Here is a 27,321-nt window from a genome sequence, read left to right on the forward strand (position 1 = left end):
AACTAGAGAGTCCACACACCACAACTAGAGAGCCCACACACCACAACCAGAGAACCCACAGCCACACCTAGAGAGTCCACACACCACAACTAGAGAGTCCACACACCACAACTAGAGAGTCCACACACCACAACTAGAGAGCCCACACACCACAACTAGAGAGCCCACAGCCACACCTAGAGAGCCCACACACCACAACTAGAGAGCCCACAGCCACACCTAGAGAGCCCACAGCTACAACTAGAGAGTCCGTGTTTTGCAATGAAATATCCTGCGTGATGAAACAAAGCTCCTGCATTACACTAACATATATCTTTAAAGAGGTGAGGGCAGCCCCCCAGAAGCACAGACACCCAGTGTGTTAGTCGGTCAGTCGTGTCCGACTCTGCCATCCCAGGGACTGTAGCCCACCAGGCTCCTCTGTCCATGGGATTCTCCAGGCAAGAACACTGGGGTGGATTGCCATTCCCTTCCCCAGGGGCTCTTCCCGACCCAGGGATCGAACTCCGGTCTCCTGCATTTCAGGCAGATTCTTTGTCATCTGAGCTGCCAGGGAAGCCATATCCACACAGCAAGCATAAACCATGAAGAGAAATGGCCACGATAGAAAGCAAGCCCTCCAGTCTAGTGGTGGAGAGAGGAGGGATTTTTTTCCAGAGCCAAACACTCTAGGGAATCTCGAGCAGCACAGTTCATAGAGCCCAAATTTCATCCTGTTTCACAGAGGAAACTGTGGCCCAGAGATGGGGAAAGACTGTTCCGAGATTGCCTTCTCAGTCAGCTATCGCCATATAACAAACCCCCCAAATTCAGTGATAAGAAACAGCAAGTTTGTGTCATGTCTCATGAGTCTGCAGGTCAGCAAGGGGGCTTCTCCTGGTCTGAGCTGACTCCCTCCTGTGTCTGTGGGCAACTATGGACCAGGTAGGTGGCCCCGTGGGTCCACGGCTGGCCTTACGTATTTGGGGTGGGCTGGCTGTCAGTCTAGGCAGCTGTAGCCTGGGATGGCTCACCTCTACTCTGTGGGTCTCTCATCGTCCAACAGCTGGCTTGGGCTCCTTCCTGTAGCGACTGGCCAGCATTCCACAGCCATGAGCAGAAGCATTTACAGCCTGTTGAGTGAGCCTAGACCAGGAATTGGTGTGACATCATTGGTATCCTATGGCGAATCACAAAGCAAGGGCCAGACCAAATTCAAGGGATGGAGAAGGGGACTCCATCTCTTGGTGGCAGATGTTTGGGAGCCTCCATACAAAAGATCTGGACACAGAGGGGCCCCCATAGCTTTGAAATCATTTCTGCACTCAAGCTACCATACCCAACAAAGAGTAGGGGTGAGAACTCAGGTCTCCTAGTCCCAGTCTGAAGCTCCAAATGATATCCCTGTGCACAGCTGTCCCTAGGAGATGACTATCATTGTCCCCATTTTACAGATGAAGAAACCGAGGCTCAGAGAAGTGGAGTAACTTGCCTATGATCCCACAGCTATAAACTCTATCCAGGTCTCAGTCCCTGGCATAAAGAATCAGAAAATGTTTCTTTCTCCACCTGATGCTTCTTAACATGTGGAAGGCACTCTCAAAAGATCCTGAGACTTTTTCAGGAAGAGGAAAAGGCTTTCTTTTTGCCTGTCATAGAGGATGGTGACTGCAGCCATGAAATTTAAAAATATACTTGCTCCTTGGAAGAAAAGCTATGACAAACCTAGATAGCATATTAAAAAGCAGAGACTTCACTTTGCTGACAAAGATCCATATAGTCAAAGCTATGGTTTTTCCAATAGTCATGTACAGATGTGAGAGCTGGACCATAAAAAAGGCTGAGCACTGAAGAGTTGATGCTTTTGAACTATGGTGCTGGAGAAGATTCTTGAAGAGTTCCTTGAACTGCAAGGAGATCAAACCTATCGATCCTAAAGGGAATCAGCCCTGAATATTCATTGGAAGGACTGATGCTGAGGCTGAAGTTCTAATACTCTGACCACCTGATACAAAGAGCTGACTCATTGGAAAAGATCCTGATGCTGGGAAAGATTGAAGAAGGCAGGAGGAGAAGGGGACGACAGAGGATCACCCACTCAATGGACATGAGTTTGAGCAAACTCCGGGAGATAGTGAAGGACAGGGAAGCCTGTTGTGCTGCAGACTGTGGGATCGAAAAGAATGGGACACAACTTAGCAACTGAATGACAACAAAGGAAGTTTTGAGTTCAAGTCCTAACTCTGCACCTCATTGGCTGTGTGACCTTGGATGAATCACTTTACTTCTGTGAGCTTCAGTTCCCTGTCTTTAAAAGGAGGATGATATTAATAGAGTCCCCACCTCTTTGAGTTCCTGGGAAGATGGAACTCCTGGCAAGGGCCTGACACCATGCACACACTCAGTAGTTCACTTGGCAGCTGTGATGATGATGACGATTAACTCCTTCCATGATATGTGTACAAATTGAGCTCTATTATACAACTATATACACACACACACAAATGTTGCCCCCAACTTTGGGCACTGAGGGATGAAGAAGCTTTATCCTAGGGCACTCCCCAGACGTCCTGCCTGATTGATCACTCCCCTTCTTCCATTGTTGGTGTGAGTGGTAACTGGGAAACGCGGTCCTAGGACAGATCCTACCCAGCACATGCCCTTTTCCACTCCTCAGCTGTGCCAGCTCTTCGCAGCCTCGGCATCTGCAGCTGCGGGACCACCCCCCTCCACCCCCCACCTCAAGCCTGGCCCCTGCCTTGCTGGTGCACACCTAGGAACCCACGGCATTCAGATGCAGTTAGATCTGACGTCCCGCGAGCCGCACCGCTTGTCTGATGTGCAGTGACCCTGGCACTTCCTCTCCAGCCGGTGCTCGGTGAGGACCCACCACATGCCTGGCGTTGCATTAGCTTATCAGAGGCTTGGAGAAAACACTCATTTACTGCACGCCAAAGTCTTCAGAGTGCATCACCTCTATCAACTTAGTGAATTCTCTAAACAACCTGTGAGTTCACATGGTGGGGTCTGGCAGCCAGGCGGGGGCAGAGGCTCCAAGCATGGTCCTGTGACGGCCGGGGGGCCGCTGTGCAGCTACATCACACTTCCAGGGGGAGCCCGGGGAAGCCCTCGAGGTTCCCAACGGTTGGTTTTTTTCCTGGAGGACCGTTCCTGCCCTCCCGGAGCCTGCCCCAGGTTGTACGGGATGTGTTTTGGCAGCTGAGATGAGCCACACCAGGCCGTACGAGGGGATGTCTTCAAGAGGGTGCGTCATGATGGGGACTCAGTGACAGTAAACAGGTCCGGCAGCTGTCAGCTCCCACTGCGACAGCCCGGAGCATCTTCCTCCAGCGCCGCGGGGCCTGGGCCGCCTCTCTCTGCACAGGAGTGTACGTGTGTGTGTGTGTGCACTCACATACCATGCACGCACAACCACACAGATACATGCACACCCCACACGTCACACACGTACACAACACAAACATCACACACCACATACAGATCACAATGCGCGCACCACACATATCACACACACCCCACACACCCCACACCCATGACACACATACACACACACCACACACACCACACACACACACACACAACACACACACACACACCACACACAACCCACAAGCCCCAACCCACCCTTAACTAAACTCTAATTTATGCTTGAATTATGCTCTCAAGTTCAGCCCTTTTACCCTGACTCAGAGGTCCTGAAATGAAGACGGCCTCTGGTCCCACCCACTAACTATAGAAATGTGGAGAAACTCCTGCCAGAAAGAGGGAGCGATGTGGGCACCTGCAGACAGCTGGTCCGAGAAGGGCCACGAGGCCGCCTCTGGCCACCCTTGGGTGTGGGAGACCCGAGCTTCACCAGCCTGTGTCTGAATCCCTGAGTTCTCAACCCCATCCCTTTCCTGCTAGTGATGGAGAGGGCAGGGAAGATGGGGGCCCGACCTCCTGGGAAGAAGGAAAGCATGAAGCAGAAGGAAATTGTGGCTTCTTAACAGCGGCCACACTTTCTTGCTTTTCCTTTTTTTTTTACAATTGGTGCTTTCTGAGATTTTCATCTAGAGAAACTGAGGCCCGGGCTGGGCAAGTGCCTTGTCCATAGTCACAAAGCAAAGAAGCAACAGGGGGAGGGGGGGGCTCTCAATGATATCTCCTGACACCACAACCCTCTCCCCTTAGCAGGCTGTATAATTCATTATGAATATATTTTTTTCACAGACAAAAAAAAAAAACATGCTCTGTTAATTGAATTCCTGGCATTGATTATGATGTTTACAGCTTTCAACAATATTATCCCCATTTTACAGGTGAGGACACTGAGGATCAGTGAGGTTAAGTCACTTTCTCAAGGTCGCCTAGCTAGAAACCAGCACACTGAGGATTTGAACCCAGAGTTCATTCTCTTCACACTACCTCTCAAGATGGAGCAAAAAATGCCAGGGTGGTTACGGACTGATTTCTCTCTGCTTTCCCAGCACGGCAGCTGAGATGTGTGGGCTTTGCCGCTGGTCTGCAGCGCTGGGAGTCATGTGCTTTGTTCTTGATCTTGCCAAAACCTTGCCTGCCGTGTTGTGAATTGGCTCAACCCAGGGATGTGGCAGGTCAGCCCGTGGGGTGGTTCCAGAGGAAAGGCACGTTCAGTGGTGGGGGGGGGGTCTTTCTTCTCCTTTTCATTGGAGATCCGAGGGGGAATTGCTCAAGGCAGGGAGAAAAGTGAAGGAAAAGGAGGAAAGAGAGGCAGAACAGAGGTGGGGTCTCACCCACATCAAAACCTCCAGGGCAGCAGCTGTCAGTCCCGGCTGCCAGCACAACCTCCTGGGGAACGTCAGTGACACTGATGCCCGGGACCTGCGCCCCGAGATGCTGAGGGTCCCGTTGACCTGGGGTGCAGCCTGGACATCATCGGGAGTTTTTAAATCTCCCCAGAGATTTTCTTGTGTAGCCGGGACTGGGTGAAGGCCGGGTCTGAGCCCTACACAGACATGAGCTTGGTGAGCATCTGGAAGAGAAGAAGGAAAGAAAGCAGAGAAATGGGGAAGGACAGAGAAGGAAATGAGAAAACTGTTCACTTTTTATGCTTTAATGGGTCTTTTTAGGGAGCCAGAGAGATTGGTTTTCTCTGCCCTCCCCGGAGGTGACATGGTTTCTTGTCCCACCTGCTATTTTATCAAATTAAATTGAAACCAAATTAGCCCTGGGCCAAAGGGTCCCTCAGCAATTCCACGGTGCCAGAGAGCGCCTGGCACCGGCCGTGTGGCTTCGTGAAGGAGCCAAGGCCTTGGGATCCGGGCCTTTGTGGACTCAGTTTTCTCTTCTGTGAAATGGGACTTCATTTTCTCGAGTCTCCTTACCATGTGGCTGAGGAGATATGAAGAGAGAATGGATACAAAAGAGTTTTATAAAAGTTTTATTGCACTTACAACTGCATTTATGGGCTCTGATCCTCTTCCTTCCCTTATTTAAAGTCAACGGTGTATTTAATCACCCGTCTTTGCGGTCCGATGGAGGTCCTGCCTTGATTGCAAGGTGGTGTTTTCTTGAGAAAGTCATTGAATCCCTCTGAGCCTCAGTTTGCTCACCTGGAAAAAGCAGAAATAAATTCGCCGTCATTCATCTGTGTACATGACCTTTATGTCAACTTTGTGAAGCCCTGAGCTTGGGCATTTCCCTTCAGGGAGCTCACAGCCTGGCATGAGAGCTAACATAGGCAGGTAGAGTCCCACAGTTCACTGCTAGAATCATGCCTTCTAACCACACGGCTCTCCCGTATGACCAGCTGTATGAGCTTTAGCCTGTTTCTTCACCTCTGGGTGCCTCAGTTTGCTTATCTGTGAAATGGGTAAGAGTAATGCTTCTTGGAGAGTTCATCTGAGGATAAAATGAAGGGGTGCGTGTGAAGTGCTAAGAACAGCTCCTGGCTCTGAGGAAGCCTTCTGAAAGCCTTGGCTAGCTATCCTACAGTCATAAATGCAGGAGGGTATAGGAAGTGCAGAGGGACCTATAAAATGACGTCAGGCAGAGAGGAGAGGCATTCCAGATTAGAGGACCAGCCTGGCTAAGGCAGGTCTTGAGGCTGCAAAGGATCTGGTATCCAGAGATGTTTGAGACAGCAGAGGTGGGCTGCCCACCCCTCCCCCACCCCATGAACCCCATGGAAGTCTTGGAAGGCTGAAAAACTTAGTGGAATTCTCTGGGCTAATTTTTGCTATTTCCACAGTCCAATTCTATTACCAGCTGCTTTTTATTTCCCTCCTTAAATTGGCTTGCCTTTTTCACTTGGCTTCCTCTAAGCAAGATAATGTCCATGAAATGAGAAGTTTGATGTGCAAACCATATATTTATATATTTTTCTAATTCACATTTAAATAAATACATAACCATTAGACATTTCCAAAGATGTTTGTCTACCGCAAATCGTCTTGTGAATACTACTCAGGAGAGGCTTTTAAAGGCGAGATTGCTAAGCAAAGGTCAGTTTGTTAGGAAAGGAATAAGAAACGCAAGGTGGCTTGCTCATCATTTCTTTCTGCGCCTTCTATGGAATATTAACTACAGCTCAGCAGTTACAAAGCTCCCCTACCACCTTCTCCCCACTCGCAGGGTCCTGGTTTGTTGGAGTAAGGATGGGGAGATGGGGTTGCCCTGCAGGGGAAAGAGATGCCTGTGTCTTGCTTAAGTGCACACTGCCCTCTGCTGGTCAAGAGCAAGTACTGCTGCTGCTGCTGCTGCTGCTGCTAAGTTGCTTCAGTCGTGTCCGACTCTGTGTGACCCCATAGACGGCAGCCCACCAGGCTCCCCCGTCCCTGGGATTCTCCAGGCAAGAACACTGGAGTGGGTTGCCATTTCCTTCTCCAGCACGTGAAAGTGAAAAGTGAACGTGAAGTCGCTCAGTTGTGTCCGACTCTTAGTGACCCCATGGACTGCAGCGCACCAGGCTCCTCCGTCTGTGGGATTTTCACTTGCTAACATATATCAGATTCAAATTTACATTCCATCCTCACCTCTTTGGCTCTCTAGACCCTTGTGGAAGCTATGATGAGGGTCCCTTGGGCTGTTTATTCTTTGTAAAGAGGTAAAATACCCACATGATTCAAACCCCAAAGGTACAGAAGGGTCTACTATGAAAGTCAAGTTTCCCACCCTTCCCCAAAAAACAGCCCCCTCCATCGAGGCAAACGCTATATCTGTTTCTTAAGCATCTTTTCCAGACTCTTAAAATATTTGCAAAACTGTAACAAATCTCATTCTGCTAAAATAAAACCACCCAGACCAAGTAATCAGTTTAACACTGACTTTATCACATACTCTGTTATACGCCATCAGCAACAAGATGAAACAAATTTGTGACCAAGAAATGTAACATGTTTAGGAGACGAAATATTTTTTACATGAGGAGTCTGTAGAAAGAAGAAATATTCAAATGAACTCTAGTGATGACATCGTGTGAACCAAAGGCATATTGGGATGCAGGGGAACAGGGAAACAAGGCTTCCTCATTCTGCAGGTTTTATTTGTAACTTTTAATTTGCATTTTCTGAGATAAGACAGAACCTGAACATACTTTTTCTTTCTTGTTTTTATTGAAGTGTTGTTGATTTAGAGTTGTATGTGTTTCAGACATACAGCAAGTTGATTCAGTTATACGTGTTTCTTCAGATTCTTTTCCCTTATAGATTATTGCAAAATATTGAATATAGTTCCCCATGCTATACAATAGATCCTTGTTTGGGTACACTTTTGGGGCACGTCTGTGTGGGACTTTCATGGGATGTTGTATGAAACAGTGGTTCCTATCTTGGGCTCTGACAGACATAGGTTTGATCCAAGGTCTGATTCATATGTGATCTTGGGCAGATGACTTTTCCTGGCTGACCTTCAGTTTCCTTCTCTGTGAGGAAATGGTAATACATCTTAGCTTGTGGGGTTGCTGTTTGAATGGGTAATACTGAGCCGGTAGTTACTTAAATGCCAAGTGAGGTCCTGTCCCCAGACACTTTTCATGGTTGAATAAGATTCCATTGGGTGAACAGACCTCGTCTGCTCCTCTATTGAACTGTTGAGGGAAGGCGTCTAGGTTTGTGTTTGGGAAGGATTTACCTGACCGCTGCTGGGAGAGGGGTGGGAGCCAGGGAAGGATGGAGTCAGTAAGCCTTCAGATCGCCCCACAATCCAGCTGAAAGGTGGAGAAAAGCCAATGGCAGAGACTAAGGAGAAAGAGATGGCTTGTTGTGTCGAAGGAGACACAGAGGCTGTGATCTTCTGGTAGGAGCTCAAGACCCCTGTGCCCAAGGAAAGCCTTTCCCTCTGACAGCTAAGGGGGGCTGGCACAGGCGGGGGCTGGCTGTGGAGAGCTCTGTCTTCCCGTGGAATCCTCCCTGTGGGGGACCTGCTACACCCGATTCCAGTCAGATCAAACCCACCTGCCTGCCAGCACCTCTCCATCTCCCGTTGGCGCTGGATTCAAACTGACATCCTGATTTCTTGGCGCCTCCTCGGATTGTATCTAGCTGACATCTCTCTTCTATCCCCTGCTGAAAGCCCTGCTCTGCCCTGTGGCCAATCTTCCCGCCGTTAAGTCTCTGCGTTTTCCTCTCGATTGCTGGGGGGTGGCCCAGCAGCAGGGGCCCTGGATGAAGTCAGTGTATCAAACACAGCTGAATAGGCAAGCAAAAACACAGGTTCATCTTTGAATCAGGAGGGAAAATCAATTACCAGCATTTGTGTATATCATTGGAACCAGCCTTTCAAAGCTGGATCCAGAAGGACAGGGAAGCCTGGCATGCTGCAGTCCGTGGGGTCGCAGAGAGTCGGACACGACTGAGCGCCTGAGCAAGAAGGACACAGGAGAGAGTACCTCCGTTCTTTCTCCCGCTGTCCTTCATGCACCTTCTCCATTGTTTCACTTCTGTGGTTGAAAGCTTTGTTTTCATGGGCCTTCTGGTCACAAGTGTAGTTGAGTCTAATAATCATATAGCTCTAAACATTATTTGTTGTAAAAGCTCACCCCTCCCTCTACAGGGCTTCTTGGGCTGGGAATTCTGCAATGAGAAAGGGGCTCTGGGCTGCTGCTTTCTCACAGGAGAGCCAAATGTCCCCACCCTGTTACATTATGGAAGGTATAGAGTGCTACTCTTTTTTTCCTCGCTCTTACGGGGTGTACTTGATATTGGCAGAGCCCGGATGGTCTGGACCTTGCCCTCTGCTGGATTCTATTGCCCTTTCAGGGTGGGACCATCTTTAAGGCGATGCACAGGGGCTGCCTTCATCAGCGTTCACATCCAGAGCTGGGAAACATCTCTGTTCTTGCCAGTGATGGGCAGCTCACTCCCAGTACCTCCCCTTTCTTCCTTTGTTCTGCCCTCAGGGAGGCAGGCAGCTCCAGGCTGATTTTTGTCATTACTGTTTTCTTGGTAAGCATCAAAGGGGGATTGTAATGGTGGTGGTGTTGATGGTGGTCATGATGGTGTTGATGGTGATGGTGTTGATGATGGTCATGATAATGGTGGTGGTGATGATGGTAGTGATGGTAATGATGGTGTTAGTGGTGGTGATGATGGTCGGGATGGTGATGATAATGGTTGTGGTGATGTTGATGATGGTAATGATGGTGTTGATGGTGATGGTGGTGGTGATGTTGATGGTGTTGATGGTGGTGGTGTTGATGATGGTAATGATAGTGGTGATGATAATGGTGGTGGTAGTGATGGTGATGATGGTGTTAGTGGTGGTGGTGATGATGGTCGGGGTGGTGATGATAATGGTTGTGGTGCTGTTGATGATAGTGATGATGGTGGTGGTGGTGGTGATGATTATAATGGTTGTGATGATAATGATGATAATTTTTGTGGTGGTGGTGATGGTGGTGGTGGTGTTGATGTTTGTGGTGATGGTGATGATGGTGGTGGTGATGCTTGTGGTGGTGGTGATGGTGGTGATGGTGATGGTGGTGATAATGGTTGTGGTGGTGTTGGTGACGGTGGTGATGATGAGGATGGTGATGCCCATAATAACATCACAACATGACGTAACATTCTGCTCAGGTGCTATCAGTGAACCTAGAATCTGATCCCAGATCTCCTGCATCCCTTACCTCACTCTGAAAGCCCATGACATAGACTGGAAATGGTAAGCCCAATTCATAGGCAAGGAACTTCAGAAAAACCACACGCCCTCCATCAAAGTGTCGAAACAGGAATCGAACCAGACCTCTCTGGTTCCCAAGGCTGTGTGCTCCTCTCAGAGCACTGTTCCTTCCTATTTTAGAAAGAACAGACAGTTGCTCTTGGGTTTTCAAATGAAAGGTGTTTGCGCCCTAGAAGATGCTTCTGCTGCACTGAGATCATTGAAATGAATGATAGAATAAAGCAAAGTCATGCACTGTCCGCAAACCACTGTTACCAGAGAGTTGGCTGGGAAGTCGGCTTGTCGAATAAACATCTCCACTCTGCTGTGTTTCATACTGGCCTGATCCAGCGCTTCCATTAGCCATTGATGTTTTCATGGTACTTAGAGTTAAGAGGCTCTTCCATAGTTCAAAAACTGACATTAACCCTACTATTTCTGTTGCCAAATAGACTCTCCGGTAGGCTCTTTCATAGCATAGCATCTACTGAGCACCTACTGTATGCAGAAGAAGGTAGTGACTCCAGAATGTCGATGTAATAGGGGTTTAGAGGTTGTCATCTAGTTGGAAACTGGCAGGGGATAGGCAGAGTCTGGGAGCTTAGTCTTAAAGCCCTGTGTGCAAAGCAAGCGCAGAACTTTTTTTCCGGAGAGGATATTCTGAGGAGTGGTACAGGGGAAGCTGAGAGAGGGTGTGGGGGCAATTAGAATCTCCCTAAGCCACTCATTGAAACAACTAGACATGAGGAATCATGGTGGATAAAGCACATCTCCTGCCTGCTGGAAGCAGACCTTCAGCAGCGGGCCTTGTGTTTGTGTTGCTTTGTTCTTACTCTTAGAAGCACCACCATGGGTAGTTTCTTATCTCCTCCCTGCTCCCAGAGTGGCAGCAAACACTGCCCTTGGGCATTGGATGAAGCTTGTGGCGGTGGGGAGGGGGGAAGTCTGTCATCATTCCCCATCAGTTCCCAGAACTTCACTGAAGGCCGTTTCCTGGAACGCCTCTCCTCTGGCAGTGAATTGGTCCGTCAGGATGCTCCTGTTTAATATCCTTTCATGTCTTCCATCCCCTGCAAGGTGACACCCAGGTGACCTAAACTTGGCTCTCTAAATCCTTCATGGTCTAGTCTCCATTCCCACGTCTGTTCCCAAAACTGGGCACAGGGACCGCCAGGTGTGTCCCTTCGGGAGTCGTGACCCTTCTCCCTTCCTCCCTCTGCCGCAGGCACTGCCCTCTCTGCCTCTCCTGCATGCCTGCGTTGTGGTCCCCTTCTCTTTCTTGAGGGTCCCGAGCAAGTACCACCTCCTCCAGGGAGGCTTCCATGCTGCCCCCCGTCTGCATTAGACTCCCTTCTCTGCACTTATTATGATAACTCCTACCACAGTGCCTGGCTTTCTAGTCTGAACAGACCACTGTTCTGTGACGACTCCTGTCTTCTGAGCACAGCACAGTGCCTGGCACATGCTGCGTGCATACTAAGTCGCTCCAATTGTGTCTGACTCTGGTGACATCCACGGACTGTAGCCCGCCAGTCTCCTCTGTCCATAGGATTCTCCTGGCAAGAATACTAGAGTGGGCTGCCATGCCCTCCTCCAGGGATCAAACCCGTGTCTCTTGCATCCCCTGCACTGGCAGGCAGGCTCTTTACCACTCGTGCCACTGGGAAGCCCTAACACGTAGTAAATGCCTGGAAATATTAGGGAGGGGACACAAGGAAAGGAGGGGACACAATCAGGGCTGCCTTGATTGATGCAGCCAAAGCTGAATTATCTGGCGTCCTTATAATCAGAGATCAATTTTGTCCAGCATGCCTGCCATAGCACTGGTTTCTGGGCCTTATTGAAGTGCTTCCTGGATTGTTAACTGTCCTTCTTCAGTGTACCGTCTTCTGTTTGGGTCTTTAAAAGTGTGTCATCCCATGCTGCTATGAATAGTGATGGCAGGTTGGAGCATCTTCCATGAATCTTTCATCTTTCTCCACCCCACCCACGGTCCCATCCTCTAAACATAATAGATAACCTGGCTGATTTTGAGGCATTTGCCTCATAACAAGTGGAAAGATCATTTCACTTAATATGAGGAGGCAAGATATAATTAGCAAGCAGTCAGCTTGTTCTGCGTCAGAGAAAAATGGAAGACCCATGTCACACCCCCAGCAGCCGGCTCAGGGCCCAGCACTTGTTTCCCCCAGGGAAGGGTTGTTAATGACGGGGGTATCGAAGGCAATCCTACTGGCTCTGCAGCGCTTGGCTCTGCGGTGACCTCTCGGCAGGAATGGTCCTTTCATGAATGAGTCTTCAAAAGCCCAGTCCACCCACAGATCCATTCCTGTGTGCAGGAAGGACCAGCACATACCATTTACAGGTTCAGCCCGTGGCTCCCTCGCCCCCCACTTCTTAGCTTGTGCCCTGACCACATAGCATATCTCAAGAAAATGAGTGCTGCCTGAAAAAAAAAAAATAGTCTTATTGAATGCCTGTAACTTGGCTTCTCAAGACCTCCTCCTCTTCTCTCTGTCCCCCAAGCCTGAACCTTAGCAATAGTGACATCCTTACCATCTACGACGGTGACGAGGTCATGCCTCACATCTTGGGACAGTACCTGGGAAACAGCGGCCCCCAGAAGCTGTACTCATCCACGCCGGACCTAACCATCCAATTCCACTCGGACCCCGCCGGGCTCATCTTTGGGAAGGGCCAGGGATTCATCATGAACTACATTGGTAAGTGTTTCAGCCAGCTACTATTTGTCTTTGTGTTTAGATGCAAATCAAGACCATTCCCTCTAGATGTGTCTTTTGGGGAGTGTTGTACTATGTGAATTTTTTTAATATAGTGGCACAGGAAATATACATTGTTTTTTCATTTTTTAAGAGGTGGGCTCTCTAGTTGGAAGGACCAGATTCAAGTCCTAGTACTGTCATCAATGGCTGTGTGACCTTGGGCAAGTCACTTAACCTCTCTGAGCCTCCTTTTTGTCATCTGTAAAATGGAAATAGTGATGCCTCTTCCACGGGGTTGATGCCAGGACTTAGTAGATTATGACTTTAACACATTATTGACCTGGAGATTTTTGCAGGAACTTAACTCCTCCTGTGGCCATAATACATCTCCAGTGAGTAATCCTGCCTGAACAAGATTCCATATCTTTGGTTCTTCCCATTGGCTTGAAGATTTGCCCATATTCAGCCAATGAAGTGTTCTCTTTGTACCTTCTCTGGCCTCCAGAATACAGCTACTTCCCTGACCATTGGCTGTCTTAAGGAGCTTCCTGTGTCTGAAAATAAGTCCCTTGCGTTTGTTTTGTTTTGTTTGCTTGTCGTTGAGGCAGGGAATATGACTTTATTTGGGCAGCTGGCAGACAAAGAAGATGGCAGAATAATGTCTCAAAATAGCCCTCTTGGTCCCCTGCTTTTTATTTCCAGCTGGTGGACACTCCCCATCCCTTCCCTGCTCTGCATGCATCTCTCAGAAAAGCAATCACAAGTGTCTGTCCTCTTTTTTATGTGTCTCAGGGGCCTTTTTACCCTTGATTGCAGTGCTGAGTATTTCAGAGTGTTATTGCTGCCACTTTCCATGCCTTCTTTACTGGCCAATGCCCTGGGTAGAGGCTTTCCCAGCCAGGTGCCCTCCGGAGTCAGCTGCCTTTGGAGGGAGAGTTTCTGGTGACTCAGCCTCAATCCATCTCCTTAGACCTTCCTTCCCCACCTCCCTCCCTCCTGGAAAATGAGGTCATAGCTCATTTGTCTCCTCTGGTACCTGAGTCAATCTACCAAAATTGCATTCAGCTTGATGATGGAAATCTGACTCTCTCCAAGGCTGCCTGAGGTTGACCAGAAAGTCCAGCCAGTGTTCAGTTTGGCAGTACCTGGAGGAGGTGTTCTTGTTAATTGATACCAAGAAACTCAGATTTGTGTGACGATTTGAAATTGGCCAGCACTATTATGTGTATTATTTTATTTCTTCTTCAAATGCATTGTCTCTGTTTCCAGAGAGTCTGGTTCACAAACTCATGCCAGGCCCTGTGCGAGGCATCAGGATACAGGAACAAATAGAATTCTTTCCCTGCCCTTGAGCCAATTAGTAAAAATGGGAGAGTGAGTCCCATTAGCAGACAATAGCAGGACCATATCCTGATGAGCTTGGGATTCCAGCAAGTGCTTTCCTGGGGTGCACAGCCTGGCTCATATAGGTAACACAAAAAACAGTTCCGTTTTTTCTTATTTCTGTTAAAGAAATACATAGCTAATTTCTGTATTTAATTTTTTTAACAGTTTTGTTTTTTTTTTGGCTGTGCTGGGTCTTGGCTGCTGCAAATGGGCTTTTCTTTAGGTATGGCTACGAGAGAGGCCACTCCCTAATTGCAGGGTGCAGGCTTCTTGTTGGGGCCTCTTCTCTCATTGCAGAGCATGGCCTCTAACTGTACCACTTCAGGAGTTGTGGCACACAGGCACAGTTGCTCCATGACATGTGGGCTCTTCCCAGACCAGGGATCAAACTGGGGTCCCCTGCATTACAAGGTGGATTCTCAACCACTGGACCACTGAGGAAGCCTTGTATTTAATTTTGATGTCAATCAATTGCTCATCACTACCTGGCTGACTTCCCTGGTGGCTCAGACGGTAAAGCGTCTGTCTACAATGCGGGAGAACTGGGTTCGATCCCTGGGTTGGGAAGATCCCCTGGAGAAGGAAATGGCAATCCACTCCAGGACTATTGCCTGGAAAATCCCATGGACAGAGGAGCCTGGTAGGCTACAGCCCATGGGGTCGCAAAGAGTCGGACACGACTGAGCGACTTCACTTTCACTTTTCACTTTCACCTGGCCTGAAGACCATGTTGACTTCAGAGGAAGCCAGGTCTGAAGTCAGTGGAAAAGGGTGCCATGATTGATTAGTGATGTCTGTCATGGGCACGGGAGAGGTATTTGCTACACTGGGTCTAGATTTAACTAGACGTAGATGCAACTCCCATCCAGTAGAGGGGTCCAACGGGAGGGTTGGGGGTTTCTCTGGTCATCTAGAGAATTCTGAAGCTCCTAGACTGATCTCAAGGCCTGACCCCAGCTCTGCAAGGTAGCCAAGGCTTATCTTCCCTGGATGCTGTCAGAACTGTCCATGGGAACCCTGAACCTACATGGTTCTGACCTCCCATAATTCTTCTCTGCACAGATAGAGGCAAAGACCCAGTCTCCTCATTGCTGCTTATGTTTTGCTATTGTCTGTGGCCAAGCATATGGGAGGGAAGGGAATTAAAAAGCAGAGATGAGTAAGCAGTGTTTTGCAAAGAGATATTGGTCACTTGTGTGTTTATTCCTCTAATCCCAGGATAATAAATAAGCTCCATATTGTGGGTCAGCTCCAATCAAATGACTGTGGCTCCCTGGAGTGTTGTGTGGAAAAGGATTGGGAGGTTTCAGGTTGACCCAAAGAAAGAAGTTGCTGTGATTGATTAGTGATGTCTGCTATGAGCGGAAGACTGGGAAGTGGTGGCATGTACTCAATACATATTTTGCCAAAAATTGGACCATCGTGCTGATCTTGACCATGAAAATGGAGCCATGGCTTCAGATCCCTAAATCCTGGCGCCTGCCACATGGTAGGCACTCACATCTTAGTCAAAACAAATCACTGAATCCATATGTCTCATATTAGTGTTATTTTCGTATCCTGCACATTAATTAGTTTCCACCTTGCCTCTAGGGACAGTCAGGGTCATGATTCTCGTCTCCACTCTATGACTGAGGACAGTGAGGCTCAGAGATATTTATTGACGTGACAGGCATCACACAGCTTCTAAAAAACGAACGATAACAACAAAAAATTAGAAGGGAAGTTATGTGACTCCTAGGCAAGTTTAGCAAAGTTAACAAAGTTTCATAGGAACAGATCATGCCAGAACCTTCACCTGGGATGTTTGGTGAACATGTAGATTCCTGAAGCAGGGTCTCCGGGCGACGGGGGGGTCTCCTGAATCTGAAACTGAAGTACAGAAGGTTACGTGACTGGGCCAAAGCCACCCAGTTAGTGGACTGCGGGCCCACACTTTGAGCCAAGGCCCTGCTGCATGGTGGTAGCGCTGAGTAACGGCAAACATGATGAGTGCCCCGGAGGGGACGGGAGGCCCTATGGAAATGTGTAGTCGTGTCGGCTCATTGAAAAGTCACACACATGTATGGACTCTAGAAGAAAGGCACTGATGAAGCTATTCACAAGGCAGGAGCAGACATGCAGACGCAGAGAACAGATATGTGGACACGCTGGGGCAGGAGAGGGGGGGACGGATGGAGCGAGTAGCACTGAGTGAAATAGACAGCTGGTGGGAAGCCGCCATCTAGCTCAGGGAGCGTCTAGGTGACAGCCTGGAGGGGCGGGAGGGGAGCGGGAGGGAGGCGCTCGAGGGAAGGGATATATGTGTGCGTATAGCTGATCACGCTGTTGTACAGCAGAAACTAACATGACGTTGCCAAGCAATTGTACTCTAATTAAAGTATAAATATTTTTTTAAAAAAAGATGCAAAAAAATAAGTCAGGCAAGCAAATCGTTCTCAGTCTCAAAACTCTTGGCACGAGACAGACCGCAGATTCCGTCTTTGCCCCCATTTCTCCTCTTTCATCCAGAGTCTGAGCTTTTGCAGCTGTGTCCCAAATCCAGGGCTTGGCTGATTTTTCAAAGGCCTAAAAATAGAGGCTTCTGCTCCCCCACCAGGCAATTCTAGAAGCCGTTTCCCGCTCCCCTCCTTCTCACAGACACCCAGGAGATCTCCTTCCCTCAAATAAAATCATGATGAAATCCCGGGGAAAAACCATTGCTTGTTTCTCAGAATGACTTTCCCGCAGACAGAGGAGGTGCTTTGCTTCCCCCAGAAGCACAGAAGAGCCGCAAATTAATTATATGGTGTAATTAGCTCTTGTCTCAAAATCTATGCAGTGGGCACTCTGAAGCGAGAGTCATAGCAGTGGGCTTTGGATTGCTACCTTAGTAACGAAGGTTGGCAGGGGGAAATCAGAGTTACTCTGGAGGAAGACTCTGTGATGATAAGCGGTGTGTAGCATTTTCTGGAGTGTGGTTAATGTTCACTGATGGCAGGCAATGGGATTTGAAGAATGCAACCAATAGTTATTTCTATCTTAATAGTTACGTGTTTGTCTCAATCTGCAGTACAAAAAATGTATATGACTAATCCATCAAGCCCACAGATCTATGGAAATTTCTTAGGACAAGGTTGAGGCTATGGGCCTGTATGCACGCTTAGTCATGTCCGACTGTTGTGATCCTATGAACTGTAGCCCACCAGGCTCCTCTGTCCATGGGATTTCCCAGGCAAGAATTTTGGAGTGGGTTGCCATTTCCTTCTCCGGGCGTCTTCCCAAGCCCGGGATGGATCCTGTGTCTCCTGCGTTGGCAGACGGATTCTTTACCACTGAGCCGCCTGGGAAGCTCAAGGCTGAGGACAGGAGCAACCTACTGCTATGTAACAGATGACTCCCCGTGCCCGAATTAGCCATAAGTGTTTACTGTCTCACAGTTCCTGTGAGTCGAGAGTTGAGGAGCTCACACTGAATGGCCTTGAGTTGGGATCTCTCGTGAGGCTGTGGTCAGGGTGTCAGCTGGAGCTGCCATCATCCGACGGCTTGACTGGGGCCAGAGGTCACACATCCACAGTGGGAAGAAGTCGTTGTAAAAGCCCCCTCTGGAAGAGTTCCTGCAGGTTAAGAGTTCCTGCCAGGTTTCAGAAGTTGTATTGCTTACTTCCAGAGGCTTCCTCATCTTCTATTTGCTCTTCCCTCTGACATTTATAAAACAAACCCCCAACAGAGAGGCCACCTTCCCATCTAAGGACGACATTTTTATTTTAAAGAGGTGTCAAGGAACGACTCCTGCTCTGATTTGCCCGAGATCCAGAATGGCTGGAAAACCACTTCTCATACGGAGCTCGTGAGGGGGGCCCGAATCACCTACCAGTGTGATCCCGGCTACGACATCGTGGGGAGTGATACCCTCACCTGCCAGTGGGACCTCAGCTGGAGCAGCGACCCCCCATTCTGCGAGAAAAGTAAGAGCCATCCTGGTTTTTGTTTCCTTTAGGTCATCAGACCGTAAATCCCTCCATTACAAATACCATTAGGTGCTGTGTGCAAGCTTGTATACAGGTCCTCAGACCCTGACACAAACATTTCTTGGGGGCGCCAATTCTTAAAAGGGAAATTAAAATCAAGTCTCTTTTGTCCTGGCCTGCTCCCCAGCCACATGCATTGTCTTTCAAATGAGGAAAAAACTAAGTGGGGAAGTGTTCTAGATCGCTCTGTAGTTCTCAGCACACTGATGGTCGTGCGGCCCTAACGCCCGCCTGGTCTGATCTGTCTTGTACAGTCATGTACTGCACCGACCCCGGGGAAGTGGACCACTCGACCCGCTTGATTTCGGACCCCGTGCTGCTGGTGGGTACCACCATCCAGTACACCTGCAACCCGGGCTTCGTGCTGGAAGGGAGCTCCCTCCTGACCTGCTACAGCCGTGAGACCGGCAGCCCCATCTGGACCTCTCGCCTGCCCCACTGCGTCTGTGAGTCCCCTGCACTGGCTGGAGCCCCCAGGGGACTCCGCCGGGAGGGCTGGCTTCCTTTTCCTACTGGTGGAGGGCTGGGCTGTGAGGAGGCAGCACCCACTGTTGGGAGCATTGATTATGATTATGACCTATGACCTATGTGTCCTATGACCTCTGATGACTGTCCTATGACCACAGATCACAGGACTGAGGGTGCTGCTACTCCAACATTTATGGTAAACGTTAGCACATGGTTAAGATTTACAGTGAGTTTATCAGGCACCGTGCTGAGTCTGCCTGCAATGCAGGAGACCCTGGTTCGATCCCTGGTTCTGGAAGATCCCCTGAGAAAGGAATGGCAACCCACTCCAGTATTCTTACCTGGAGAATTCCATGGACAGAGGAGCCTGGCGGGCTATAGTCCATGGAGTCCCAAAGAGTTGGACACAGCTGAGCGACTAACACATTCACATACACACACACACACACAGAGACCTATACAGACACACACTACAGCCCATGGAGTCCCAAAGAGCCTGACATGACTGAGCAGCTAACATACACACACACACACACACACAGACCTACACACACACACACGCAGACACACACGCTACAGCCCATGGAATCCCAAAGAGTCAGACACGACTGAGCGACTAACACATATATAGACACGCGTGCACACACGCGCACGCACACACACACGCATGTGCACGCACACACACACACACACACACACACAGACATTGGTTGAGTCCTTTCCCAGAATTCCCTCTCTTCCTCCTCTAGTCGCCTTGTGAGCACAGCAGTACTGTCTCCATCCTCTGAAGAGGATACTCAGGTTCAGAGAGGTGAAATCGTTGCCCCAGCTCACACAGCCTAGTTAGTTATGCAGGAGGCCAGAGGCAAACCCAGACCAGCCTGACCCTGCGTGCTTAAAATCAAGCAGCCCACAGGGCAGTAAATAGAATGGATTCAAACTCTTTGGCCTTCTCTACGGAGCCATCAAAACAAATGTTTGGCTTTAAATAAAACTCTTTTGGGGGGTTTCTCTACCATAAAAACTCCAAAAAGGCTCCTAAGGTCACTCTGAGAATGGAAGGATAACACCATATTCTCACCAGGCAAAGGAGGTGGAGAGCAGGGCTCTGGAGGTCTCAGCCTCAGGAGCGCATGGGAATCGTCTAGAATGTCTGAAAACTCCCTGGAGATCCAGATGCTGTAGGTCTGGCGTGTAGCCTGAGTTTCAGAAGCTCCTCAGGGATTCTGACGTGCTGAGCGGGATGGGACCCATTGCTTAGGGACAGCCTGAGGCTCCACAGAAGGCTCACAGCCTCACGCACCGTCCGGGGTTCAGAGGCGTCGGCGACACTGCTGTTTGTGTGCGTGTGTTTCTAGCAGATCCACAGCCAGCCCAAGCTCCCAGAGCCACACTGAGGCCTCCGATAGTATCGGAGAATCTAGAGTTAGAACAACAAGAAGGCAGATGTTGATTATTTGTCTTTACTGGAAACTCATCTGCATCAGGGGGCTTCCCTGGTGGCTCAGCTGGTAAAGAATCCGCCTGCAATGCGGGAGACCTGGGTTCAATCCCTGGGTTGGGAAGATCCCCGGGAGAAGGGAAAGGTTACCCACTCCAGTATTCGGGCCTGGAGAATTCCACGACTGCATAGTCCATGGGATCACAAAGAGTCAGACACGACTGAGCGACTTTCACTTCACTTCATCTGCATCTGATGTAATGAGCTTACGGACGTGGCTTTCCACTCCAGCGGCTATGTTTTATCACTTCTCACGAGTCTTCCAAACAGGCTTCATGGACTTTTTTCATGCCACACAAACAAGCAGTGCTGCCATTCAGACGGGTAAAAGCCGTCGCTGTCGGAGGACAACTGGAAAGCCAGAAAATCCTTGTCCTCTTCCATTGGATAAACAGATACAGGCAGACCTTGGAGCTTACTGTGGGTTCGGGTCCAGACAACCACGATAAAAGCAAATGTTGTAGTAAAGTGGAGATTTTGGTCTGAGATGGAGACAGAGATGCTGGGAGAGCGTCCCGTGATGACAGAAGCAGAGATGGGAGTCTCGCACCTGTGAGTCGAGGGTGCCAGGAACAGCCAACAACCACCAGAAGCTGGGGAGAGGCAGGGAAGCACCCACCTTTGGAGCTTTTGGAGGGAGCAGGACCCTGCTGCCTTCTTGACTTCAGGCTTCTCGCCTCCAGAGCTAGGAGACAAGGAGTGACTTTTGTCCTAAGCCCCCTGGTTAGTGACCTTCATTATAGCCGCCCAGGAAGCAAATACAGATCTCATGCCCCCCCAGTGACTGTGAGTGAGTGAAAGATGCTCAGTCATGTCTGACTCTTTGCAAACCCATGTATGTAGCCCTCCAGGCTCCTCTGTCCATGGGATTCTCTCTAGGCAAGAATACTGGAGTGGGTTGCCATTCCCTTCTCCACGGGATCTTCCTGACCCAGGAAGTGAACCCAGGTCTCCGGCCTTAGCAGGCGGATTCTTTACTGCTGAGCCGCTACCAGGGAAGCCCCGAAGGTGAACCGCACCCAATGTGGGAGGGGGATGGTCAGAAGCATCTTGAGTCATGCAAGCTGCTGAGATCTATAGATGAAAAGCTAAAAATAGATGCTGATTTAAAAATACTGAAGGCTGGAGATATTTTTTAAAAAGAATGGAAAGGCCCTTCACTTGTCAGACAGTCTTCAAAGACCCTCTGGGCTGCAGCAGCTGCTGGACTTCCCAGAAAGCAGTCCGTTGCCTTGGGGCCGCTGCCTTTCCCAGGATCCGCAGCGCTCTGGTGAGAAGGCGTCCCTGACACCCATGCTAATGAGTTCACGAGTCAAGCTGGGTGTCAGGAGACACGCCGTCCTCCTCCTCGATGCCGGAAGAACCTGGCATGGGGTTCCAGCATCATTCCAGGCCCAGTGAGGCCGACAGGAGATGACACGTAAGATGGGAGGATGGTCAGAGTCTAGCAGCTAGGTACCCAGAGTGAGGGGGAGGCTGCATCCGGATTCCGCGATGAGGATGAGGTTATTGAACCTAAAGCAGCCCTAAGAGGTTTCCTCCACTGAGCCAAGGAAATAGCCCCAGTTTGATGGGCACTGTGGCTGTGCCCAGCCCTTCACCAACACTCACACATTTAACTCACAAAACTGCATGAGCTGTGTGTGTCCACTTGAAAGCAGGCCGAGAAGGCCCAGAGAGGGTGAGCACCTTTCCTAAAGTCACACAGCAGGCAAGGGAAGCACTCAGGATTCCAGCTCAAGCCTGATTAACCCCCAAAGCATCATCATCCCGCCTCACCTCTCTGCAGTCACAGCTCCTCGGGAGAGCTCTGGGCTTCTGCTGTTGACCAAGACCTTCCACCAAGAGAATCAGGAAGCAGACAGCAAATTGTATAAGCTCGGGATGTCCGCAGCCTCTGTTCACAGTCGCTTGCCAATGCCATAATTTGGTCAGGCTGGGACTCGAAGCCGTGTCTTCTCACTCTTGGTTCCTTTATCCGAGGCCACTTGAAGAAGAGACAGATCAGGAGAGAAGGAAGAGTCGGGTTTGCCATCAGACCCATCCCCGGCTCTGCTGGGTGACCTTGGGCAAGTAGGGGACCTGGGCCTCGGTCCCTCATCTGTGAAAAGGGGATTACTACTTCCTACCAGGCAGGGTTATTGGATGCAGCTCAGTCATTGAACGAGTCCTCTTATATGCAAGCAGATGCTGACACAGAGGCCCCCAAACTTTCTCAACTCACAGAATCTCTAGAATGCCAGGATTGTTTCATAGATTTCCCAGGCTAGAACACTTAGCAGCTACACTTATTAACCAGTTAGATCCAAACCACTTAATAAGTAGCTATATTCTGACAACTTAGTAGTTGCTTGGAAAAGTAATGCCCATGAATTCAGAGAAAGGATTGTATTTTATTTCATTCTTAAATAATATTTATCTATAATTAATAACACAATTACTACTGTGGGGATATGTGTGCCTTTTGGGTTCTCCCAAACTTCTCAGCCTTTTAGCATCAGGCTGGGCTCTGCCACCTGCATCCCCTGTTCCACCTTGATTTTGTCACAGCTCTTGATTTTTAGCAGAGCAACCAGAGAAAACCTAGCAGCATCGAAAAGGACATAGCTCAGTCTGATGTTAAAACTATGAGCTTCCTCAAAGTAGGAGTTCACATGGGGCTGGAAGGTGTCACCGTGTCTCCTCCACATTTTTTAAAAACCTCACAGCACCCTCATGAGTTCATGGTGGCACCCCGGGGCACCACAGTACATAGTTTGGGAACAGTGGTGGTAGGTCCTGAAAATACAGCAAAAAACGCAGCAATATATAAACAGACACAATCTGCATGGTCAGGAAGCCTGGGATCTACTGAAGATGTGGGAAGAGACACAAGTCGGTAAAAGGAATAACAGTGGATCTTCAGCATCACCTCCTCCAGGAAGGCCTCCCTGCCCGCCTCGGCGAGGTCACGCTTCCCTCCTCCGTGCTCCCACGGCTCCTATAGCCACGCAGCACTTGCTGCAGCTGATTGAAATGACCTGCTTTTATGTTCAGAGAGTCACGCACTTACTAGGAATGTACCCATTTGGTCATATCCCTCGGTCCCAGCAGACTCAGAAAAATGACAGTATTTGTTGCAGGTACTGTCTTTGTCATGGTTAGCAGTACTAACATGGTCTTTATTGCACTCTGTGGCTTCGTTGCAACCTCCCTTCTTTGGAGGCAGCGTGGTAGGTGGCTCCTGGGAATCCCATCCAGAAGACATAAACCACACCACGAAAAGTCATGAGGATCTGGCACAGTCAGTGAGGGTTTTCTGGATGGAATCTCCAGGGAGGTTTGCAGGGATCCCCCAAGAGGCCCTGGCCCTTCATAGGCCAGATCCCACAAATACGAGACCTGGAAAGTTCCTGACCTGAACGGAACCCACATAGCCAAACGGTGGCCATAGTAAAAGTTTCCATTGATGAATTGTCCCCAGCAGCCTCACCTCAGGCAGCATGCCAGGCTTGAGCAGGGTGCCTGTCTTCACTGAGAAATTCCTGTCTCTGAGAAAGCAATGTGTGCTGTGCTAAGTCACTATGCTGCTGCTGCTGCTGCTGCTAAGTCGCTTCAGTCATGTCCGACTCTGTGACTCCATAGACAGCAGCCCACCAGGCTCCCCCGTCCCTGGGATTCTCCAGGCAAGAACACTGGAGTGGGTTGCCATTTCCTTCTCCAATGCATGAAAAGTAAAAGTGAAGTCACTGAGTCGTGTCCAACTCTCAGTGACCCCATGGACCACAGCCTACCAGGCTCCTCCATCCATGGGATTTTCCAGAAAAGAGTACTGGAGTGGGGTGCCATTGCCTTCTCCAAGTCACTATAGTCGTGTTCAAATCTTTGCGACCCAACAGACTGTAGCCCACTAGGCTCTGTCCATGGGATTTCCAGGCAAGAGTACTGGGGCACGTTGCCATTCCTCTCTACATGGAATCTTCCCAACCCAGGGATCGAATCTGCGTCTCTGCCATCTCCTGCATTGGCAGGCAGGTTCTTTACCACCAGCTCCAACTGGAACGAGCCTTCACTATAGCAGAGCCATTAAGTGCACAGGACTTCGAATCCAGCAGGTCAAGTTTGCCCTGCCGCTTGTCAGCTGTGCGACTTAAACAAGCCAAAGCTGGTGTCCTCATCAGAAAAATGGATCATGACAACGATAGATACAAATGCTCATAACCGTGTGTCTAGCATATAATAGGTGTTCAGTTAACACCAGTTGCTAATTACCACTCAGTTTCAATGCTCCGCTACTGTAGAGTGTGTTATAAACCATTCATAGCAATAAGCAAGCAACCTGATTTTGAGCATTTTGCTCACATGTGCTCCATTAATGTACATTTTTTCCTGTGCTGAAGGAGAGAGAGGAGTGGCTGGGAGGGAATGAGGGTAGCTTGGTGATTATGTCTATAAGCCATGAGTCCAACTCACTTGAATTCCTGGGAGAGGTCAGGATGACATCACAAGGATTACCATTAGAATTGTTTAGACCTCAGACGAGTGATTCTCAGCCGGGCTGAATGTCTGCCCAGGGGACAGCTGTCAGTGACAGTTTCTAGAGGCATCTTTGGTTGTCGTTGGGAGAGGTTATGCTGGCATCTAGCGGGCAGAGGCCAGGGATGCTGTTCAACATCCTGCAAGGCTCAGGACCACCCCCCTCCCACAAAGAATTACCCAGCCCAAAAATGTCAGTAGCATCTAGGTTGGAAAATACCTGCCTTAAAGAATCTTATTTCAAAGTGTGAGTACATTGTCACAGTGGGAATGCCATTGTCCAGCCACATCTCAGCTCACAGATGAGGTCTTGGTCCAGTCCGTTCACTTAACAGGCAGGAAAAAAATGAAGCCCAGAGACATGAAGCGAACAGCAGAGCCTGGCCTCCAGTTTCAAATTCAAGTCACTTCCCATGTCACTTTCCTGCCATCTTCTGGGAACTGGAGATAAACACAGATGCCTTCAAAGATGGTTGGCTTCTACCAGGGATGGAATTCCATGTGGAATTCTTCTCACTGTTACTGATGATTGGGTCAAAATTGAATCGGACTGACTCTGGAGGCAGAGAATCAAACCACAACTCAGCCACTTCCTTCTTGTGTACCTTTCATAAGAGACCTTTGCCCGAGCCTCAGGTTCCTCATCTGTAAAATGGGCTCTCTGGTGTAGTGATTAACAGAGGATTAGGACCGCTTGGATTTGAATCCTGTCTCTCCCACTCACTGGCTTGACAGGTTACCCGGTGGGATACCCCAACAGTTCTTCATTTGCACAGATATAAAATGAGGACAGCCATAACAATGTATCTTGGGGTGGTTGTGTTAATTAAAAGAGGTGGTGCTTAACGTAAAGAATCTGCCCGCCAATGCAGGAGACATAAGAGACTCAGGTTCGATCCCTGATTTGAGAAAATCCCCTGGAGGAGGAAATGGCAACCCACTCCAGTATTCTTGCCTGGAAAATCCCATGGACAGAGGAGCTTGGCAGGCTACAGTCCATGGGGTCACAAAGAGTTGGACACAACTAAGTGTCTAAGCATGTAGATAGAAAAACTCCAAATAGTGCCTGGCTCGTAAAATGCTCTCAGTACATGTTGGCTATTCTGGTCAGTACCTTTATCATCTTTAAGGATTTGGGGGGAAATTAGAAATAGTGTTTGCAAATCATCTGGTACAGAATAGGTGTTTGACTATTTTGGAAATTAATGGATTAAGTGGTTAATGTCTTAACCATTCCAAGACACCAAAGCAGCAGCTCTGAGTCTAAACTGTTCAACCCTAAAGTTCTGGCTGGATGTTAAAGTCTATTTATATTTTGTAAAAACATTTATTTGCCTCATTTAAAAAAAAATTCCACATATAAGTGATACCGTATGATGCTAGTCTCTGTCTGATTGACTTTACTTTGTATAATAATCTCTGGATCCATCCATGTTGCTACAAATGGCATTATTTCATTTTTTCTTATGGCTGAGTAATATTCCATGGTTGGAGGAGGAAATGGCAACCCACTCCGGTATTCTTGCCTGGAGAATCCATGGACAGAGGAGCCTGGTGGGCTACAGTCCTCGGGGTCACAGAGAGTCGGACACGCCTGAGTGACTGAGCTCAGAATTCCACGGCTTGCATGTAGGCATGCCTGCTCAGCCACTCAGTTACTTCTGACTCTTTGCAACCCCGTGGACTCTAGCCCACCAGGCTCCTCTGTCCATGGAATTTTCCAGGCGAGAATACTGGAGTGGGCTGCCATTTCCTTCTCCAGGGGATCTTCCCCACCCAGGCATCGGACCCGTGTCTCCTACACTGGCAGGCAGATTCTTCACCACTGCACCACCTGGGAAGCACTAAATATACCACGTCGTCTTTATCCTTTCTTCTGCTGATGGATGTTCAGATTGCTTCCATGTCTTAGCTGTTGTAAATAGTTCTGCGTGTATCTTTTTGAACTAGACTTTTCTCCGGACGTATGCTCAGGGAGCAGGATTGCTGGGTCCCACGGTAACTCCATGTTTAGTTTTTTTTAAGGAACCTCCATACTGTTCTCCATAGCGGCTGCCCCAATTGACATTCCCACCAACAGCGTAGGAGGGCTTCCTTTTCTCCGCCCCTTTTCCAGCATTTATTTTTGGTAGCCTTTTTGATGACAGTCATTATGACTGGTGTGAGGTGGTCCCTTATAGTTTTGATTTGCATGTGAAGCATCTTTTCGTGTGCCTCTTGGCCCTCAGTACGTCTTCTGTGCTGGCTGGATTTTAGAATCACCTGTGGAACTTTAAAAAGAATGCTCTGGGGGACTGATTAAAATACCTTAGGGGGCAGAGCCAGCTCACTGAATAACCCAGCGTGATTCTCGAATGAAGCCAGGCGAGAACAGCTGGACACACCTCCCTCTCCTCTTCCTGCTGGCCGTATCGTCCTTTGCTTCCAGGTCCTAGAATTTGTCCTTTGTCACTTTCTATCTCCCCAGGCCCAGGAACAGTGACAGGCACATAGAAGGTGCTCAGTGAATTATTTTGTTATACTCATTATGAAAGAAAATTCCGGGAGAAGTTTGTGGGCGGGGAGTCTTCTGAGTTGCCAGTGCCCCCTGCTGGCCATTCTG

The 27,321-nt window shown here is 49.1% G+C and overlaps 1 protein-coding gene across 1 annotated transcript in view; it reads left to right on the plus strand.

The window, feature by feature from the left end:
• Positions 1–27,321, plus strand: part of SEZ6L (seizure related 6 homolog like) — a 71,157-nt gene that overhangs the window by 28,931 nt on the left and 14,905 nt on the right. Inside the window, exons 11-13 of the mRNA XM_040251297.1 lie at positions 12,643–12,839; positions 17,978–18,172; positions 18,490–18,681. Of these exons, the coding sequence (XP_040107231.1) occupies positions 12,643–12,839; positions 17,978–18,172; positions 18,490–18,681 (584 nt within the window). The remainder of the gene's footprint in view (positions 1–12,642; positions 12,840–17,977; positions 18,173–18,489; positions 18,682–27,321) is intronic.

This window comes from Oryx dammah, unplaced genomic scaffold (genome assembly GCF_014754425.2).
Source record: "Oryx dammah isolate SB20612 unplaced genomic scaffold, SCBI_Odam_1.1 HiC_scaffold_12, whole genome shotgun sequence".
Classification (NCBI taxonomy): Eukaryota; Metazoa; Chordata; class Mammalia; order Artiodactyla; family Bovidae; genus Oryx; species Oryx dammah.